Source organism: Rhamphochromis sp. 'chilingali' (assembly GCF_963969265.1).
Source record: "Rhamphochromis sp. 'chilingali' genome assembly, chromosome: 19".
Lineage (NCBI taxonomy): Eukaryota > Metazoa > Chordata > Actinopteri > Cichliformes > Cichlidae > Rhamphochromis > Rhamphochromis sp. 'chilingali'.
This window is the reverse complement of record NC_137946.1, coordinates 13928124-13948954: the sequence shown is the minus strand read 5'-3', so window position 1 is coordinate 13948954 and position 20831 is coordinate 13928124. Positions and strand designations below refer to the sequence as shown.

Genomic DNA, 20831 nt, shown 5'->3' with positions numbered 1-20831 from the left:
TGTGCAAATTTTAGATTATGTAATTAATAAAGCAGATGAATCTGATCATTTCTTTTCCCGCATTACCGTTGTGCAGGCGATGAATCCTGGCTTCATGCTGTTACCTCAGGCTCCTTCTGCAATTCTAAAAGAATCTGTTATCAGGAAAAAGTCAGAAGGATAACTACCAAAGCAACTACAAATTCCCCTTTGAGCCTGATCAGTCGATGAGTAATTAATCACAGCCAGTTGTGCTTGAATCTGCCAACACAGTTTCAGTGTGAGCAGTTGCTTTATATAGACATAAACAGTACCCCAAAATACCCCAAGAATGCAATACAAAGGGATGTTTTATACTAACAGATGTTTTTATATTTATCAGCTATGTCAATAAATAATGACAGATGCAGGACACAAAGCTGTAAAGGCCCTGTGGTACGAATGGCTTCAAAACCTCTGGATCCTACACTTCCCAAAATGCAATTTACCCAGTTTGCACTTAAACCCCACATTCCCAGCATAAATAACCTCGATGACATCAATGTGATATCATGAGCATTATTTTTTGTTGTCATATATAATTGATTTACTTGTAGACGCCTCATGGGGGTGCTTAAAAGAGGATCTCTTATGGTTCTCTTTATTTTCTACCACATATGCAGCCACATGAAAAACAAAGTACTCTCACATCTGGTGAAAAGCAAACACAGCAAGTCAGCACAAACACCTCATACTAACTGTCAAACACAGTGGCGGAGGACTGAAAATTTGGGCTTGTTTTGCAGCCACAGGACCTGGGCATCTTGCAGTCATTGAGTCAACCGCGAGCTCTTCTGTATACCAGAGCATTCGAGGGTCAAACGTGAGGCGATCTGTTATCTGTCAACAACTAAAACTTGACTCAGACTGCAACAGGACAAAAATCTCAAGCACAGCAGCAACTCTACAAAGGAAACGAAAGAAAAGAACCAAGATGTTGCAATAGTCGAATCAAAGCTCAGACCTCAACCTGACTAAAATGCTGTGGCAGGACCTTAAGAAAGCTGTGCATAAATAAACACCCACAAAGAAAAGTGGTACAAATGACTCTAAAACGATGTGAGGAACTGATAAAATTGCATGGAAAACAATTCCTTTTAGTTATTGCTAAAGGCTACAGGCTACTGAATAACTGGCTGTAGGCCTACTTTGTTTTTCCCACAGAGCGCCTTCTTTTTCACTTAGTTTGTGACAAATAAATATTGATTCATATTGATGTTCATCTGAGATTTTCTTTAATTAATTTTAGAACCTATAAAGGACTAAATCTTTTTGTAATAGGTCTTAACATGTAGAGTTTTGGGAATGTCTACACCTACTGTTTTTTGCATAACAGTAAATAGACGCCAGAGCAGTCTAGATGCTTGGACTTTTAGTTCTGCATGATAGTATACCTATATATTAGGGGTGCAACGATACACAAAATTCACGGTTCGGTTCGGTTCGATACTTTGGTGTCACGGTTCGATATTTTTTCGATACAGAAAAAAATGTTCATGCCTTTTTAATTTGTCATTTATTAAATTTTCACGGCACATTCCGCACCACATCTCTGTGCGTTCATCATTTGTTTGAAGCCAGCTCACCTCCTGCAACTACTTTTCCGAAAATACGTGCTTCTTTTGTGGTTCGGACTCCTGACATTTCTTTGGAGGTGGAGGAACATCACAGTAATTGCTTAAAGGAGCTTCTTCGACATCTTTAAGAGTTCTAAACAAATGTCGGTCCTCCTCCAGAAAATCTTATGTACGCAAATGTAACGGAGGCGGAAGGCTGATTCTACTTCCACAGTGGTTTTGTGCGAAGGAAGGAAACCTTCCTCCAGACGGATTGAGCAGTGGAGCCGCCAAGGGAAAACCCGGCGGCGTCTCGCCACCCTATCAATGTTTCTGTTCCGGTTTCCCGAATGGGCAGAGCTCTCAACTCTGCCACCGCTTTCCTGTGGCAAACCAAGCGGCACCAGCCCGTCTGGGCTTGTGGCCGCCGCCACCGCCTGATACCGTTCACTCTCCCAGTCCTCACTCCACCATCAGTGTCTTCTCTCTCGTCTCCCATCACTCTTATTGGCCTCCGGGACCTCACAGGTGTGTTGGGTTCATAATCAAGGAGGGGCGGAGACTTTCCAGGACAAGTCACCGATGAATACCATAAAACATGCAATAAAACCCATAAGAATACAACACTATACAATATTAAAGAAAGTAAAACACAACCAAACATGCACAATAAAAATATCTTAGGTAACTTGTCCCTCTCCACCCCGTGACACAAACACGCATTGCAACTTCTTATCTTGTGCGCGTTTTTTATTTTGACAGCGAATGCACACCTGCGGACCACTTATGTGCACCCCTGGTTATTTAGCTCGTCATATTGCAGCCACAGAAATTCTTTTGTCCATGAAACCATAAAGCTGCACTTTCTTTTTGCCTTATAGTCTGATTTGTCATAACTTTTCCGTTTTGTGGTAAGCTTTTCTTTGGCTGTCACTTCTTCACCCTGACCTGTCTTATTTGGCTCAGCAGAACTAAAATATATATCCTGCTGCTTTTACACACACACACACACACACACACACACACACACACACACACACACACACACACACACACACACACACACACACACATAACGGTCAGCGATTCTCTGCGCGATCAACCTCTCACATGTTTAAGCTGCGGGAGATTTCACTTGTCATGTTTGCATAGTAAGCTAACGATTAATAAGACAATGTCAGAGGAATTGGTGCGCAAATTATCATCACTCACAGATCAGTGCTGTTGCTCTCTATACACAGTTCGCACGATTGCAAAGTGAAAGCAAAAAACAAGCGCAAATTCAAACGCGATTTCAATATGTCACATATTGACAGTGGCTCACCGATGCCAATGACATAATTACCCAGCTACATTTCCGAAAGAATGCAAAAGCATTGACATATATTTTTCCTTCCTACAATAGCCCGACGGCCAGGGCAGAGATAGATTTTGGTACCCCGACTGGAAAAATCGCTAGCCCCGGGACGTTGGGCAGGCGATTTTGCGAGCCCTGTATCTGATTGAGGAATCACTCATCTTTGGAAAAGAGAGTTTATTACAGAGAAATAGCTCTTTCCAAAATAAAAGCTATACTATACGCTTCTTCTGGGCTATATTCTCAGCAGCATATTAAACATATCAGGTCCCCATAAGGAGAATCATGTGCTAACGGCTGTCTAAATGACTCGGGTAAAGTTTGTAGCATGCGTGCTTGTTGTTTTTGTCTGCTTCCACTTGTCTTTGCACTAGGATGATGTCGGAGTAAATGTGCAGTCATATTCGTTGCGTTCCCACTAGTGCTGTCAGCGTAAATCTAGTTGAAATGACGTTAACGCCACAACACGGCAAATCTCCGTTAACGAGCTACCGCGGATCGCCTGTGCGTGGGGCTGGACGGCCAACACGTTAACAAGCTAACTGCGCTAACACACTAGTTCCCACCCATGTAATTAAGCATTGCGTGGCACATCCAACATACTGTTTTACTTTAGTCCATGACGTGCTTACCTTCAGGGTCATACGTCACATGAAAACCAAAATAGTTCCAAACGCCAGATCTGAATGAGGGTGGGGGAGGCTCAATTTGCCATGTTGCAAGGAGAGCTTAACTTCTGTCTCGCTAGCTTGCCCTGCGCTCTTCCTTCTGACGATGCTGTCTGTGTTGAGCGCTCAGTGGATCTGCGCTCGACAGTGCAGCCTAGGCGGAGTAGTCGAACGCAGATTCACTGAGCGCTCAACACAGACAGCATCGTCAGAAGGAAAGTTGATAAAATAAATTACAAATTTTGTATTGTTCGATACATATGCGTACCTAACCGAAATCACTGTATCGAACGGTTCAATATCGATACGAATATCGTTGCACCCCTAATATATATATATATATATATATATATATATACATATATATATAGATGAAGGTATACCTTCATCTCTATGTTAAAGTCCCTCCTACATGCTGTTTAAGCTCTCTTTAAAAGTGGAAGCCAGGCATGAAGCTAGCTTAAAAGGGAGGGTGGTCTCAAAAGCCAGTTTCACACAGTGGTTTGAGTGAGATGCTGCCCTAAGGCCCAGAACAAACTAAAAACCATTATTCAGCACTGTGACTCATGCAACACTCCTATAGCAGGGTCCAACTTTATAAATAAGGAGCTGGAAAACATATGTCTATGTTCAAGACTGGAGACATAGTCCACATAGCTTATTGTAATACACACAAAGCTAGTTTTACTTTAGATTGCAGACCAAAGCCAATAGAGAACCCTGTTTCTCTCTGTTTTCATTGGATTTTTCCTCACATTAACATTAACCGCAGAATAAACACATAAAAGCGACTTCTTCTGTAACCTCTTTGATGTTACGATGAAAAACTGATGAGTTGAGTTAATAACTGAAAACACATTTCATCCGCGCTCTTGGTGATATAACAGAGTCTGGCAGGGGAGTCGGATACTCTGTCCAAACGCAAAAAGAAAAATAACAAAAGACATGGCGAAGAAAGGCGCTGATGTCTTAGGCACGGCACATCTGTTTACATATTTATACGTCTCTTTTCTGTACGTCTCAACGCGGCACAGCTTCACATCTGGAGCAGTCATCACAGCAATCAAGCCTGAGAAATGTTTGGGTAAGGTTTGTTTGACTCTCAAACTGAGGGCCAACAGTTAAGCTTTGAGGATAACCCTGTGGAGACTCAAACACCAGATTTGGCTCGGAAAGAATAGGCCTGAATACCTCATCAACACTCCTCATTACTCAAGTGCCAAATGAGCTCACTGCGGACTGAACCTATTCATTATTTCCTTTGATGGACAATTGAACTGTAACACACTTATCATGTAATCCTGGAAAGGCTTCAGATATTCTGGCTGACATTTGAAAAGAGGCCATTGTTAATTATAGATCATAACTGTAAAGTTGACACTTATTTCGAGGTGGGGGGTGGTGGGGTATTCCGCCCCGCTGCAATCTGTCTTTAATAGTTTATTGCCATTGCAGGCATGCATTAATATTTCTGACCTTTAACCCTCGTCGTTCAGGGGTAAAGGAATGAAGATTTAAGCGTTCGTGACATGTAGCCTCATACTGTCCGTATTTTTTTGGCCCGACTCCAAGCATCGGCTAAAATGATCAGGGCCAACTTAATTAACAGGAGGGTTAAGGGTGTAAAAAACAGAGCCCTTGATAGATTTCGGAAGTATTTTGAAGAAGCATAAACTCAGGGACTCTGCTGAGCACCTTAATCAGCTATGAAAGCAAACACATCTATCAGACTTAATTAACTCAACACAATTTGGCTCCCTTTGAATCAAAAGACTGCCTGATTGATTTGCAATGCTTCAGTTCCTCAAAAACACCATACGCATCTGTGAGGATTTAGTTCCTGCAGCCATTTACAAGATGCTATATTTGATTTTTTGTAAATGTAATCACCTCTACTAAGCTGCTCTTTTTGTCAACACTGCAAGCTTAAAAAGCTCACATATAGTTACTCTGCACAAACATGCAGCCTTTTCTGCAACGTGCACCAACTGTTCTCACAAAGGAACTCACATTTTTAAGCAACAGCGAATCAGATTTGTTAATAATCACAATTTTGGCCAAGAAGTGACTCCAATCCTGGGCCGAGTCATGACCCCGAATCTCACATTTTCTTCCCTTCTCACTGAATCGGGGCTGCATGGGCAGCAGGGTGGAGTACACATACACAGGGAGCTGACCGACTGCATGATTTATACCTACTGACTGCCCCCAGCTGTTACAATTGCAAGAGCCAAGACTAAGCATGCATAGCTGAATTAACCCACGAGACGAATTCAAACATCCACAAAAAGTGGACTGATAGGATTTCCATTAAAAATAAAAACATATCACAACATCTGATACTGACTAGGCTGCAGCGCGTCTTTTAGAGGTAAAAAGTAACTTGCAACTCAACTGACTTGCTCAAAGGAAGGGAGGGCACATGGAAACGTTCGTTTAAGTTTAATGCTGCTAATTTGAGTTGGCAGCATCAAAGTAGAACACCCCTTTCTCACACTTTTCATTGGAACAGCCTGATTGGGCAACTTAGAGACAGACTGTTGTTAGCTGTCAGGTCTAACAGCTAACACAAAAATATGACAGGTTTTTTTGTGAGAGTAATGAAGGCACACAAGGGAAGTGCGTCGCTTTCAAAATATTGTTTCATGCCTTTAGTAAGAGATGGACAGAGCTGTCTGGCGCAAAGTGTGAAAGCAACACAATTGAGTCATTGTCTGAGGGGAGGGGACAGAGAGAGCATGTCGGGGGTTCACAGAGAAGGGAAGCAATATTATTCTGAAGCGCCCACGCAGTCTACCAAATCAGCAATTGCACTCTGACTGAAGCATGGGAACCGGCAGTAATAATTTGACACCTGTTGATCAAGCTGCCCTGTAGAAAGACTGCACACAGTGCTGCTGAGCAAAATAAACCTTTGCTGCTCCCACAGATCTGCTTTGTAGCTCATTATTTCCACGAGCAGGTTACACTGTATACGGTGTTCTCACTAAAAGGTGGTTTTGTTGTTGCATTGATGTCCTTTACCCCATTTTTATAAAAACAGATACTTGCAGTCATTCATCAGATTATAACAACAGACATAAATTCTAATTATTTGACTATCTGTTCTTCATTAAACCAAGAACTGAAGCGTGGATCCAGAAATAAATAGCAACTGTGTTGTTGGTGTGCCTGCACCATTTTTGCATTTTAAAATGATTTAAAAAAGTATTTCCAGCAACAAAAGTGATTCCTTCCATAGGCTGCCATGTTAAAATGGCCAACTAAAGACCATTTGAAAAAACCCAGTGTGGTAAACAGCACACCAGCATGGCACTGTGGTGGTTAGCACTGTTGCCTCAAAGCAGGAAGGCCCTGTCTCAAAATCCACCTTTTTTCTTTCTTTTTTTTCTTTGTTCTTTGTTCTTTTTCTTTTTTCCTTCTGGAAAAAAGACAATTAATCAATGTTAAACACCTGATTAATCCTCCATTGATGGTCTATAACACAGGCTGGGTTTTTTTTCATTCATATAGTGAGGCTTGAAGTTAGGGGTGATCACTTTGCCTGACAGGTGTGCTAGCACAACATCATCCTCTGTAGGTGAAGTCACTGAAATCTCCCAGCCTGTCCAAAAAGATTTTTCTTTTCATCCTCGGTCAATAAAATTCTAATTTTTTTGTTTTTCTGTTTTTTAGCACTAATGAGCAAGTGTGTGTGTCTGTGCATTGCACCCATACAATTTAAGACTGCAGTTTGACTGAGAGCGTCAACCCATAACTACTCCGCGCCATCCATCCATCCATCCATCCATCCATCCATCCATCCATCCATTCTCTTCCTCTTATCCAGTTCAGGGTTGCAGGGGGACTGGAGCCTATTACAGCTACCAAGGGGCGAGAGGCAGGGTGCACAGAGGACAGGTCACCAGCATGGAGAGCATACTCCACTCATTTGTCCAATATGGTAACTTTTTATTCTAAAGAAAACAAAACACTAACACTGAGGCTTCAACAAACCAAAGAAGACTTCACAGTGGCTACGTCCATGTTGGTTATGATTCAGTCTTATTTGACTCATTCTATGTTTTAATTCCACTGATCATTGGAAATTCTGTGAAGCACCTTGTATCTTTGGATTAGAAAGGTGCTATAGAAATAAATGGTATTAATAATTCATTTATTTATTTATTCCTATTATTGTGTTTTAATAAGCCATAATTTCCTCTGGCCCACATCTGTGTAATATGGGATTAATATGTAAGATTTACTGTGATTAATTTCACACAATATTTTGAATTTCTCCTCATATTCCTTTAAGTTATTCACTATGAATCTTAGAAGATTACAAGAAAAAATTAGTATGCTGACTTGCTAATAGGGCCCTTTTCCCCCCAGTTCTAGGCAACAATGCAAAATCTCTTAGAGCTTCAAAGCATCACCGACCTCCTGCAAAATTTTGGCACACTGTGAAAAGTCTAACAATTTTATTTGAATATTCCTCTCCTGGCATTGATTAAACCCCTAAAAACTCCTTTCTATTCATGAGAATTATTTATTAGAGAGTTATTCCCTGAATAATAAACCCTTTGTTCTTGCTGGTTTGGATGTAACTTCAGTTATGCTTGTTCAAACCATTAAGCCCTATTAAAGAAGGCAGAGAGCACGATATTGATCCACCAAGCCGATCCATCAGAATGATGACGTATATAACGTGTCACCATTTATAACTTTACAAACATTACAGTGATAAATTCAGTGAGCCCTTAGTTTGTCTAGGATATTAAACACAAGGTGCATATGCATCACTTACTTGGAGGGGCTGACAGTTCAAGACAGTTAACGCTGCAGTTTTTAAATAATGATTTCATTTCTTAAGGGAAGAAAATAATTGCCCCTTAACCAAATAACTGGTTGTGCTGGCCTTGGCAAAAATAAAGAACTGCAATCAAACATTTACAATAACTGGCAATGAGTCTTTCACATCACTGTGGAAGAATGCAGACTTGTTTTAATTCAGGCACACTGGAGGGTTTTTGAGCATGAAGGGCCTTTTTAAGGTCATGCCAAAACATTTCAATCTGATTATGATCTGGACATTAACTAGGCCGCTGCAAAACCTTTATTTGTTTGGGTTTTTTCTTTTATTTGTGGTTTTTAGCCATTCAGAGGTGGAATTGCTGGTGTGTTTTGGACCATTGTCGGGCTTCATAGCCTGATTGTGCTTAAGCTTCAGGGTCTGATCTGATGGATAAAAAGCAGAATTCATGGTTCCATCGATTACAGCAAGTCTTCAAGGTTGTAAAACAAAGCAGCCCTAGATCATCACACCACCACCACCGTGCTTGACTGTTGGTGTTCTTTTTATGAATTCAGATGTAATGGGACTCAAAGCTTCCAAAAAGGTTTGCTTTTGTCTTGTCCATCCACAGAATATCATCACTCTTGCGGCTCATCAAGATGATTTTTGGCAAATACATTTGTATAATAATTTTAAGAAAGAAGTTACTGGAGTGGAGGATTTTACTATTAAGTGGACATATAGTGCAACAAATTAATTGTTGTCATTTTGGTTTATTGTTGTTGTTATTATTAATTGTTATTAGGAGAAAGGATTCAGTCTCAAATTTGAGTTTTGGTAGATACACCTTTGGTATCAATTTCGAACTCCATGGCTCCTCATTCTCGGCCACACCGCCTGCCAGCCCACCCAGCTGCCCGATGACCTGGTGGAGTGACAACAATACCCATCAGCCTTATACAGCTGAAGGGCAAAAAGTAGAGGGTAACTCAATGTTAATTTGGGATCACTTAAATGAGATGACAGGATGATATTGTCAACAAAAAATATTAAATTCAGATAAATGGAAATTTTATGTATATTTCAGTGAAAGTGTCAGAATCTTTTGACCACTATTTTATACATTTAGTAGCCACCATTGCTCTGGGATTTTAAGAAATTGACATCAGTATGGGAGCTAACCTTTATTTTTAAGCATGTTTCAGAATTAGAGGTTCAAAATTATGAAATTATTGCGACCTTCACAAGCAAGGGATGTTTTTGGTAAGGACACAATATAATGATGACAAATTTGAGAAACACATTCACAAATCCAATTGTAAAAACTGTCAGTTTGTTGTGGGATTGGTCCAAAGTATCTGGAAAAGAGCTGTTCCTACACCCATACATAAAAAGCTGTGATCGTTATGGTGGCTGTAGCTCAGGAGGCAGAGCAGGTCATCTACTAATCAGAAGGTTGGCTCTCACTGTGGTTTATTTGAGTCCCAAAGCCTTAGAAATGACCTTGTAGCTCTTTCCAGACTGACAGATGTCAGTAACTTTGTTTCTCAGCTGTTTCTTTCTTTTGTGGCATGTGTTTTTTTGTTTGTTTGTTTTAACTCTTTTAGCCTACCTTACTTTGTCAGATAGGTTCTCTTTAAGTGATTTCTTGATTCAGCCGATCTGGCATTAATCAGGCATGTGTGTGGCTAGTTAAACTGAACTCTGGTTTCCACAAAAAATGTGGTTAATCACGGTTAATTAACAAGGAGGGCCATTTTTGTTTTTTACACAGGGCCAGGCAGGTTTGCATTGCTTTTTTTCTCTTATTTACCTGAATGATCTTTGTCTACTATTACATTTTTTAATGCTCAGAGATACGTGTAAAGTATGATAAATATGCAAAAAAAAAACCAAAACCTAAGACTATGGAAGAAGGCAAACATGTTTTCAGGGCACTAACATCTCAATTCCTTGAAACCAACCTTCAGTGGTTTTTCAGAGTTTATGTCTTAATGTGTCTGAGTTGTATTTGGTGGCACAAATATACAAACTATATGGGTAGTTTGAATGTTGTGGCTGATCAGAAAATATGAGTTTAAGGTTTAGTTTGAGCTTCTGCTTTTGATTTCCACGCCTCTGATAACATTTAATTTCCAGCTGGAACACAGTTTATCCGGCCTTCCGGAGCTCGATTTATTGGTAGCCTCCAGGCGATGAAGGTCTTAGGACTGCACTGCTGTAGCTGGCGTGCAGACCACTGATGAATCAGCAAATCATTCTCAAAAACAGTTAGACACCCTGCCTCAAGTAGAAATCCTGATTCCTACTGTGACTGAAATGCATCATTTCATACATAACAGCAGGACACAAATCAGAGAAAACTTTAAGGTATTTATACCCATGAGGGGTGGTACAGAGTGCATTCAACTACATCCGCCACTGTAAAATACACAAAAGGTATGTGGAGCAGTAAAATATCAGGATATTACAACAAACTGTGCAGCTGCATACAAAAAGAAGCTACAATAGGTCTTTAGCTAACAACAGAAAAGGCACAATTGTAAAAAGCTGTGCATTTACTCCCATGTAATGCCTGAAACTACTTCAAGAAAAATAAGAAAAACATTCAAGCAGTCACATGTATATAGGGGAGAGCGGGGTAAGTTGTCACACTTTTCACACTGACTAACTCTTACTGAGCACCATACATCACAACGTAATAAATGTTTCACCAAATGAAAGAAGGAAGTCTCGGGCACATATGATGTATTCATTACATTTTCATATCTTATCTCATTACGGAGTTGTAGACTGTTGAATGGAGAATGTGTACTTGTGACAATTTGCCCCATCGGCAGGTAAGTTGTCACACTAGATTATCTTAAAATAAGAACACAAATACTTAATTGTGATTATTGATTTTAATTGTTAAATTCAAACCAAAACTGGAAATTTGAACAATTATGCCAAGAGAATTTGGAAAAAAACAATTATTTCAATCCAATACACATTTTAATCAAAACATTAAGTAGAAAGAAAACTTTAGTTTGAACTTTAAACTCAAATGTTCTCTGGCTTGCACATAAATCCATCATAAATGAATGGAATGCTGCAAATAACTTGCTTTACTTAACATGTTTATCCTCTGAACAAAACAGATGCCCTATTTCTGATTAATCAGACTCAACTTCAGAGTCACAATTCTGGCACACATAAATTGCCTGGCCTGAGGTGCAAGCATCATGGGCCCATTAGTTGCATTTTACGCATTTTACCCAGGTCTCTTTTGGACGACTGTTTGAAAATGGCTCCACACAGACAAGGCAGAAGCACTCTTCATCATCTGATGATGACTCTTGAATTATTTTTCTTCTTTTAGCTGCGTTGTTCTTCATAGGTCCAGATGTTTTCCCCCCTCGCGTCCCTCTCTTTTGAAACAGCTTTTTGCTAGATTCAGCCTTATTCTTTTCTTTTTCTAGTTGCTGCTTCACTGGCGTGTCGGTTAGAATTGCTGATTTGCGTTGTTTTCTTCCTTTGCTGGATGGTTTTCGGCGGCCAGCTTTTGGATATGGCCGGATGTCCTCTGGAGTTGGTAGTCCGCTGTCAGTAATTGCAGTGCTGGGTAAGGGTGAGCTCGTGATAGAGATGGTGCTGGAGCTTGGCAGTTCAGAGTTGGTGCTGGGGCCTAGCAGTGCAGAGTTGGTGCTGGGGCCTGGCAGTGCAGAGATAGTGCTGGGGCCTGGCAGTGCAGAGGTGGTGCTGGGGCCTGGCAGTGCAGAGTTGGTGCTGGGGCCTGGCAGTGCAGAGGTGGTGCTGGGGCCTGGCAGTGCAGAGTTGGTGCTGGGGCCTGGCAGTGCAGAGTTGGTGCTGGAGCCTGGCAGGGCAGGGTCCGGAATAGGGCGATCTGTGATGTAGGATGGTGCAAACTCGGCTTCCAGAAATACATTTCTGTTGTAAGGTTGAATCCCAGCCACCCTAAAACCAGCCTGAATGTTCAATGGGGTTGCAGCCAGAGGATATGCAATTGCCACAATCCCAGGAATGTCATAAATGGACATTGTCTTCCCAGGGTTGTTCCTCATCCAGGCATCACACGTGCTGTTGATGTGCCTCTTTAGTGGCCCGCAGACAGACCTGTCTAATGGTTGGAGCCGATGTGAGCAGTGCGGTGGGAATGACAGCATGATTATGCCATTTTCTTTGGCATAATTGAGTCCATCAATGGACAGATGAGACTCGTGGTTGTCCAAAAGGAGTAAACAGGGCTTCTCCTTTGAACACTTTGTATGTTCATTGAAATGTTGCAGGAAGTCAACAAAGTGTGTGTCTTTCATCCATCCAGAGGAATTTGCCCCTCCTTTGCTGCCGGGTGGCCCGTTGATCAGGAAATGGTCATGGAAGTGGACACGTGGGAAAATAAAGTATGGAGGTAAACTATTCCCTATGGCTGAGACAGCACAGGCCAGTGTGACAAGGGTTCCCCTTTCAGCAGAGGTCAATGACCCTACTTGTTTGAATCCACGTCTGGCCAACACTTTGTCTGGTTTATGTACAGTGGTGACCCCAGTTTCATCAACATTCCAAATGTCTCCTGGTCCAAACTCATATTTGCATAACACTTTCTCTAAGTTGTCAAAGAAAGCATTGACATTCTCTCTGTTGAAGCTACTTGCCCTGGCAAGGCTAGTTGCTTCTGGCTTTCTCAGTGACAATGTTGTATGCCGCTTTAAAAAGCCTGTAAACCACTCTTTGCTGGCCTTTTCTTTTTCTGCCCACAAAGGCACAAACTTCAGTTCGTGTGCCACAGCAAACTGGTAGGCAAGCTTTCTGACCTCACTTGGTGACAGACCAAAATAAATGTCAGCTGACCTAGTAATATATTCAACAAGCTGCTTTTCCAAATCAGGGGAAAAAATCTTCCTTGGCGTTGTATAACCAACCATTGTTGTTGGCATGGCTGTCTGACTTTCAATTTCTTCTCTGGTAATCTTTTGACAATACCGAGTTAGAGTACGGTAATTTATGTCAAAATCCTTTGCTGTACTTCTGATTGATTTGTTCTGCATCTTTACCTGCCTGACTGCCTTTAACATAATGTCAGGTGGTGTTCTGCCACGCTCTGTCTTTCGTTGATAATTTTGAACCATCTTACTTTCTTCCTTCCTTCCTTAATTCCTGCCTCTCCTTCCTTTCTTCAAAAACCTTATTACAAATACAAATGAATTACAATATCAATTTTTTGGAGCATTTATTTGTACTGGGGCAAGTTGTCACATGTGACGACTTGCCCCAAAGTTAATGAGACAACTTGCCCCAAACTGACATTTATGCTAATTTTGGCTAAATGTCAGGGTTAGCTCAACATAGCACATCAGCTGAAGTATCAAAAGACACGTTAATGTCTCCTCTATTTTGTGTAAAATAATAATTTGTAACATCTATACCTAACAAAGTTGTACTGACGAAAATTTAAAGTGATTTATTTTTCCTTTTAGGTCAAAAAAATAAAAAAGATGTGCTCACCTCAGATTAGAGCAGTCTTGACTACATGTGAACAGGAGGTTGACTATAGAAGAAGAAGTCACACAAAGTGGCTATTTCATTTTTGAGATAGAGCCTCTAGTGTTGGAGTTATGAACAGTGTGACAACTTACCCGTGTGACAACTTACCCCGCTCTCCCCTACACAGAAATCATATAGGAAACAATACCCTTTAAATAAGGTGACAAAAACTTGCTGTATTTACAATAAATACTTTGATGACCACACAAACAAACAAAATGTGGCTTCTATCCCAACTTATATTAAAATACAAGTTCCTTTCATGTACTTAAGCAAAGCCTTTCCCTTCTTCCACAAATACTGATCCCACTGAGTGAATGCCAAAACAGTCTTTGAAGCCTTCGTCCCAAAATTACAACTGAATGAAGCTGCTAAGAAATCTACATTTCTTATTCACATGTTCACATTTTGTTTATAATTACAGCACCTAGCTAAATTCATGATAGTTTTTGAATTATTACAAGTACACATCATAAGCAAGTCAGCTGTCGAGCGCACTGCTACAGACTGTGCAACCTAACAGTTTAAAACTAAAAATATGTGATGATTAAACATGATGGTCAATGATGGATTAAAAACAGTATAGATAATATATTTGACTTGCACATCCAAGTAGTTATTCTGAATAATGATACATATAGCGACAATTAGGGTGAACACAGGCCTTCGGTTTGCTTAGGATTTAGGAAAGTCACAATCTCCCGAATGCCATCTTCACAAATCGTGGTCTGAGGAGCTTTACTCAGATTTTCTCCTTCCTCTTTAAATTTTCTCCATGTCTCTGAAAAATAAATGAGAACTGATGTAAACCTGATACACACACACACAAAATCACAGTAAGATAAGTCCAAAATAATGATTTCAAAATCTGCCACATAAATCAGTCGCTTCAAAAAACAAACCTTCATCGAGTGTTGTGAGCAACGTGCAGTTCTCTGGATGATCCAAAATGTCTTTCCTTTGAATGTCGCCAATTTCCATTAATTGCAAAACGCCTGTAAGAATAAAGGACTCAGAGGAGAATCACACAGAGGTGCAGCCGTGCTGTATGTTTGTCTTGCTTTTCACATTTTGGAAACTATAACCCCAATTTCAGAAGAGTTGAGGGGAACAAAAATAAATAAAAATGGAATTAAATGATGTATTTTTCATAGAACGATAGAAAAAACATTAAACGTTTAAACATGTGACTATTTTACAAAAGTAAGCTTATTTTTAAATTCGATGGTAGCAACACGTCTCAAAAAACTTGGAACAGGAGCAACAATAGGTGGGAAAAGTAAGTTGTACTAAATGGAAACAGCTGGAGGAACGTTTTGCAGCTAATTAGATTCATTGGCAACAGGTTAGTAACGTGCCTGGGTAAAAAGAGCATCTAGCCAAGGCAGAGTTTCTAAGACGTAGTCATCTCTTTTCATTCCCTGTGTGTTTATACAACACTCTGCATTTAATCATTAATAGTTATGAAACTCTGTTTCTCTCTCCCTCCCCTCACTTCCAACCAATCACAAGAGATGGATGTCCCTTCCTGTTTCCTGCTCAGTGGGAGTTTTTCCTTGCCACTGTCTCCAAGCACTTGCCATAGGGGGACGTGTAGGAGTGTCTTTCTAATATTGCAGCATTTTTACCTTGGTGCTACATAAAAACAACTAATTGAACTGAAGGTAGTCACTAATCTGCAAAAACTGCAAATAGTGGAGCAAGTTCAGAATCATTTTTCTTGGTATAAAATTAAAAGATTCCATCATCTTAGTACATAATATCACCAAAAGATTCTGAGAATGTGAAGAAATTTCCGTGCTCAAAGGAAAAGGCCAAAAATCAGTACTGGAAGCCTATGATCTTCGGTATTGCATTAATCACTTCGTGAGCTCAGTTCACTGTGCCATCAACAAATGCAAGTCAAAGCTCTGTCATGCAAAGAGGAAACCACATGTGAACATGATCGAGACACATCGCTGTCTTCTCTGGGCTAAAACTCTCGAGGCAAAGTGGACAACTGTCCTGAGGTCAGATGAATCAAAATCAGAAATTCAGAAAATCAGAAAATCTCTGAAGTATAGAGGTATAGAGGTGCATTAGTGGCTATGAGTTTGGCAGCTTGAAAGGCACCATCAGGCTTGCATCTCGGCAAAACAATGCTAAACCGCATACTCCACTGCAGTCCAGACCTTTCACCAACTGAAAACATTTGGCGTGTCACGAAATTAAAAATACAACAAAGAAGACTGTTTTAGCAATAATTTTATATTGGACAATAATGGGACAAGATTCCTCTCTTAAAAGTCCACAAATTTATTGGCTGTCGTTAAAAGAAGAGAGGTGGTACACACTGGCAAACATTACCCTGTCCCAACTTTTTTTGAGGCATGTTGCGACCATCAAGAATATATTTTGATCTTAAAACTGTACATTTTCTCAGTTTTCACTTTTAGATGTTTTCTGTGATCTATTGTGAATAAAATATGGGTTTATGAGACAAATCACAGCATGATGTTTTTGTTTGCATTTTACACAGCATTCCCACTTTGTTCTAATTGGCTTTCTATTCTTTTTTGCTCTGTTGTCAAGTGTTAGGTGAGAAGAACGACAGTCGTGACACACACTATATCTTTAATATAAAGGTACGACTAAGCTGTATATCAAAGATGGATGTAACCACCATAAAGCTACTTTAGGGTTTGTGAACTACCAATTTAAAGCCTCAAGTTCAGGATTTCTTCTATTGCTGTCTTGTTTTTAAACCAAAGCTGAAGGCACTCCATCCTCACGTGGTAGCTTGAACCACAAGGTAGACCCTCTTTTTCTCATAGATTTTCATGTGTTTTTGGTACAAATCAGAGAAGTTGTTATTAATAATTTAGATTTAAGGCACTTCTGCTGGAGGTTCAGGTCTGAGAGCTGGAGCAGTGGTGCAGCTTTTATGTACAGTCTATTGGAGGGAGTTAAGTTACACTCTCATAAAGACTGGAAATATGAAGAAAATAGCTTGGCTCAGGTAAGAGAATCTGCTGACCAGCACCTCTAAAATGAATGAAAGCCACTCTGTATGCTAAGTGAGTGATGATACTGAACAGTCAGGAAACCTGTACATGCTCACAATCTTCTCATCTAATACTCGGCAAGAAAAAATGAGCACGTTTGAAAAAAATGTTAACTTTTCCTATAATATAGCTCAGAGGAGCGGGTGCAGTACCTTCTATAGTGTTCCATACTTGTACTTCAACTTCAGCAGTACTTTGTCTTTCAACAGCAATGATCCTAACTGCGTTGGGTGAGTCAACATTCAGAGCTGATTCAACTTTATACACCAAGAGGTTATTTTTATGTCCGAGATAGCACTGGGTCTGGTTACTTTCAGCTTTAGTCTCTGGGGAAAACAATTAGGAGAGCGGTTGAATGGATGATGTTTACAGTCCATCAACATCAGATCTGTATAAACAGCCAAAGTATTGTTTGACTACCTGGACAAGTCTTGCAGCACTTTCCCGCTGATTTCATAGGATGTTGGCAAGGGTACTGGGTAGGACATGTGATGCGTTTGCAGTCCGATATCCCGTCAGTACAAGTGCACAGGATGCATTCCAGGACTTTACCCAAAACTGGGTGCCACATGTCTCCATGAGAGTATGTCTTGCCATTGTATAAACACGCTGAGAGAAATGGAAAACATTTGAGTGTTGCGCTACATATGGAAACGATTGTAAAGTTGTGAGAAGCATGTACATAAAATAAAATGCCTACAAATGATCTTTCTGTTTTGACAAAGTCTCACCTCTTTGGTGTTTCCTCTGCAACAAAATCTTCACGGTGGTCTCTGAAGCCCCTTTAAGGTTGAGTTTACTGAGACTCGGGCCTCTAGGAGAGGTCCTGGGTGCAGTGGCGCGGTTGGACCGCACCCTGCTCTGTTCTCCAGAGCACTGATCAACCGAATGCCTCTATGTAAAACAGAAGACAATGCAGTTATCCTTCATGTATTTAGCTACTGGAGTTACTTGCTTTGCCCCCAAAGTGAAAACTGAAGGAACATCAGAATATGCCCCAAATCATTAAAGTTAATAACATTGCTAAAGACATCTGAGTCACTGCTTTTAGCTCATTTTTTCCCCTTTAAATAGGATGACAGTGCAGCTCAGTGCTGCGCAGTGATTGGGCCAAATGAACCACAGATTGTGCCTTTGTCACTAACAATCACAGCAAATGGGTGATTCACAAAGAATCTGAACAATATGATGCCAAGTTGGGCGGATAACTGCATAAGGGGGAAAAAATCAGCCTGCTTGCTCCGACTTTTGTCGTGATCACGGTGACACGGACGAGGACAGCTTACCAGATCCTGTTAGATTTCAAGCCCTATAATTAAACTGCAGCTACTAAACTGGTGAGACCACTTTGCAGTCTTAAACTAAATTTAAATATAATTTTCAAATGCAGGCAAATTTCCCACGAAAGCAATCAGCAAAATACATACAACTCCTCTGTTTAGCTGATGGTTTCCATCCTCAGTTGATGAGGACCCACTGACGCCATGATCTAAGAGAAAAAAAGGGGAATGTAGATCAATATAAAAAAAAACACTCTTATTAACCAGCTACATTGCTCAGCCCCTAACCTATATGTGAAAATCCTAAAATAGTGCTCCTTACTGCTTCGTGAATTCCATCTTGGAAACTGAATAAAGGCATTTTGTCAGCTTAGAGAAGATTGACTACCTTTACACAGCAAACAGCAGGTATCTGGAACAGACGCCGGGGAGGAACAGGTGATAGGTTGGCAGGTTTTCAGAGCACAGAAGATGTTTCCATCCTGTGATAAGAAAAAAATCCAATATTAAGAAAAAAATGACATTCGAGAACTATCTATTGTAAAAAGTGGAATGAATTAGATAATATTATAATAATAACCATGCTGTGATAGCAAAATGTATTTTAACAGCACATCATATCGCTACCAAAAAAACAAATTGCCCTTTGTTCAGATACAGCACGGCAAAGAAATGTGACGAAAGCTTTTTTCACTGTTTTTAAACCTGTACCTGTAAGTTATTCACTGGTTAAATAATTGCTGTTTATTCTGTTTTTGTACAACATTTTAAGCAAAAAGCACTTAAAAGCTTAAACATTAGCTTGTCATGCTGCTCTATATTGTAAAGTACACTTTGTATTATGTGCATGTCACAGCCAAAGCAAGACAGCAATGCATTTCACTTACAACTGCATAACACTGGCAGCTACTTCTTCTCATACATGCAATAACACTATACTTAAAAAAACACACCCCACACATGTATATAATGATTTTTCTTTACATATCTAACATTTCAATATGAATTACATTGCAAAGGTTCTGAATATTCTCCTATTTCTTTTGCATTTTACATCCTTTTTACAATCAAACTCTCTCTGAAAAATGAAAACTCTTTATTCAGAAACTAAGAAATGAAAGTATCAAATTAGACTGAACTCACAGAGCATGTGCACATAACACACTGATTGCTTTGCTTGGATGGGAAGAGGTTGTGTTTGGTGAATGTCTCCCCGGGCTGATAAATGCTCCCATTATACCTGCAGGATTTCACCGAAGCCCTCAGCCCTGCAGGAATCCTCGGCTCGTCTGGGAGAGGGGGGAGAACACACCAAGCAGGACGGGATGCTTTAAAAACCACAACAGAAGTAGTTTTTCTCAAAAGCTTAAGCTGACAGTGTGTGACGAGTCAGTCTACCTGTGCATCTCGGACAGCATTGCTGAGGCTCAGCTACAGGGTTTTCACATGGCAGGACAGGGCACTTGATTGTGTTACATTTCACATGGCCTGTCTAAAAGAGAGCAAATCCCAGAATTTATAGGCTGCTATTTAAGCAACTTTGGCTTCTTTTGGTGTAATATCCCTTTAATGTATCAACTTTACCTCTGTGCAGACGCAGCGTATGCAGAACATGTACCCAAAAGGCTCTAGATAAGGATGCCAGCTGTCTCCTGGGATATATGTCTTGTCTTTGAAAGTACACACCAAACCGGACCCTGAGAGTTAAACAAAAAAAGATGAGCTACTGAGAAACGCATATGGCGCAGATAAACGGATCGGCAGAAAATAAAGACATTCACACTACTTCAGTACTGCATAAAACATTTTCCAAAGCAACTGTCACCTTTGAGTTGTGTAAACTGGGTTAAAACGTGGAAAACGTATCAGATGCCAAACAGCGGACTGTTCCCTAAGACTATTTAGAGAAACAGAAGTCATGATTTAACTTCTGCTGACTTCTGTGACAGCAAAAGAGAAAGAAAACTGTGCAGCAAACACGTTAATCCTAATATAGAGTCGCGGAATCCGAGCAAACTTTTCTCATTTGAGTCGCATTTTCATGCTTTTCTCCCCCTCCTTAACATTTAAAGCCCCCCTCAAAGACACGTTTGATCAGGAAAGAATAAGCATCAACAGTCTGCTCTTACCTTTCCGGGGTTTTAGCTCTGCAGCTGCAAACCAAATAATGAAAATGAACAAAAACATGGACTTCATTTCTTTTCTTGCTTCTTTTTTTTTTTTTTTTTTTTTTTTTTTTTTTACATGTGCCCGACTGACTCTTCAATGCGCAATAAATATGTGTTTCTGCGGGACAGAAACTGCAGGACAGTGTGAAACAGGAATTTTAAAAAAAAATCCTACTTTTTTTTGTTGGATAATCTATGGCGCCTTCTTCAGGAGACAAACAGGGATGGCATTAGAGTGGACGTATCACAAGCGAAACAGCTTAAACAGCGACCGCGTTACAGAAGTGGAAGAATGTCACTGTTTCAAGAAAAAGTGTCAGTTCCTCTCTTTAGAAAGTAGAAAGTACCAAAATTACGGCAATAAAAGCACTTAAATAATTTAACCTTGCACTCATGTATTTGTATCAGCGTTAATAGGA

General features: G+C 40.2%; 1 protein-coding gene across 1 annotated transcript; it reads right to left on the bottom strand.

Annotated features, from left to right (window-relative positions):
• Positions 1 to 13711: 13711 nt before the first annotated feature.
• On the bottom strand, positions 13712 to 20678 carry chrdl2 (chordin-like 2). The gene is made up of 11 exons (XM_080866596.1): positions 20374 to 20678; positions 19829 to 19941; positions 19643 to 19736; positions 19388 to 19533; positions 18633 to 18726; positions 18392 to 18453; positions 17696 to 17858; positions 17385 to 17573; positions 17117 to 17290; positions 14823 to 14915; positions 13712 to 14701 (listed from the first exon to the last, which is right to left on the bottom strand). The coding sequence occupies exons 1-11, from the start codon at positions 20438 to 20440 to the stop codon at positions 14568 to 14570; spliced, it is 1329 nt and encodes a 442-aa protein (XP_080722722.1). The 5' UTR covers positions 20441 to 20678; the 3' UTR covers positions 13712 to 14567.
• Between the last annotated feature and the right edge of the window lie 153 nt (positions 20679 to 20831).

What these genes read in the sequence shown, in the direction of transcription:
- chrdl2 (XM_080866596.1), bottom strand. Translation starts at nt 20,440, where the DNA reads ATGAAGTCCATGTTTTTGTTCATTTTCATTATTTGGTTTGCAGCTGCA. An exon ending in ATCAGCTAAACAGAGGAGTT is followed by an intron (nt 17,859 to 18,391) that starts GTATGTATTTTG and finishes TGTTTTACATAG; the next exon opens with AGGCATTCGGTTGATCAGTG. An exon ending in AGTATGGAACACTATAGAAG is followed by an intron (nt 14,916 to 17,116) that starts GTACTGCACCCG and finishes TTATTCTTACAG; the next exon opens with GCGTTTTGCAATTAATGGAA.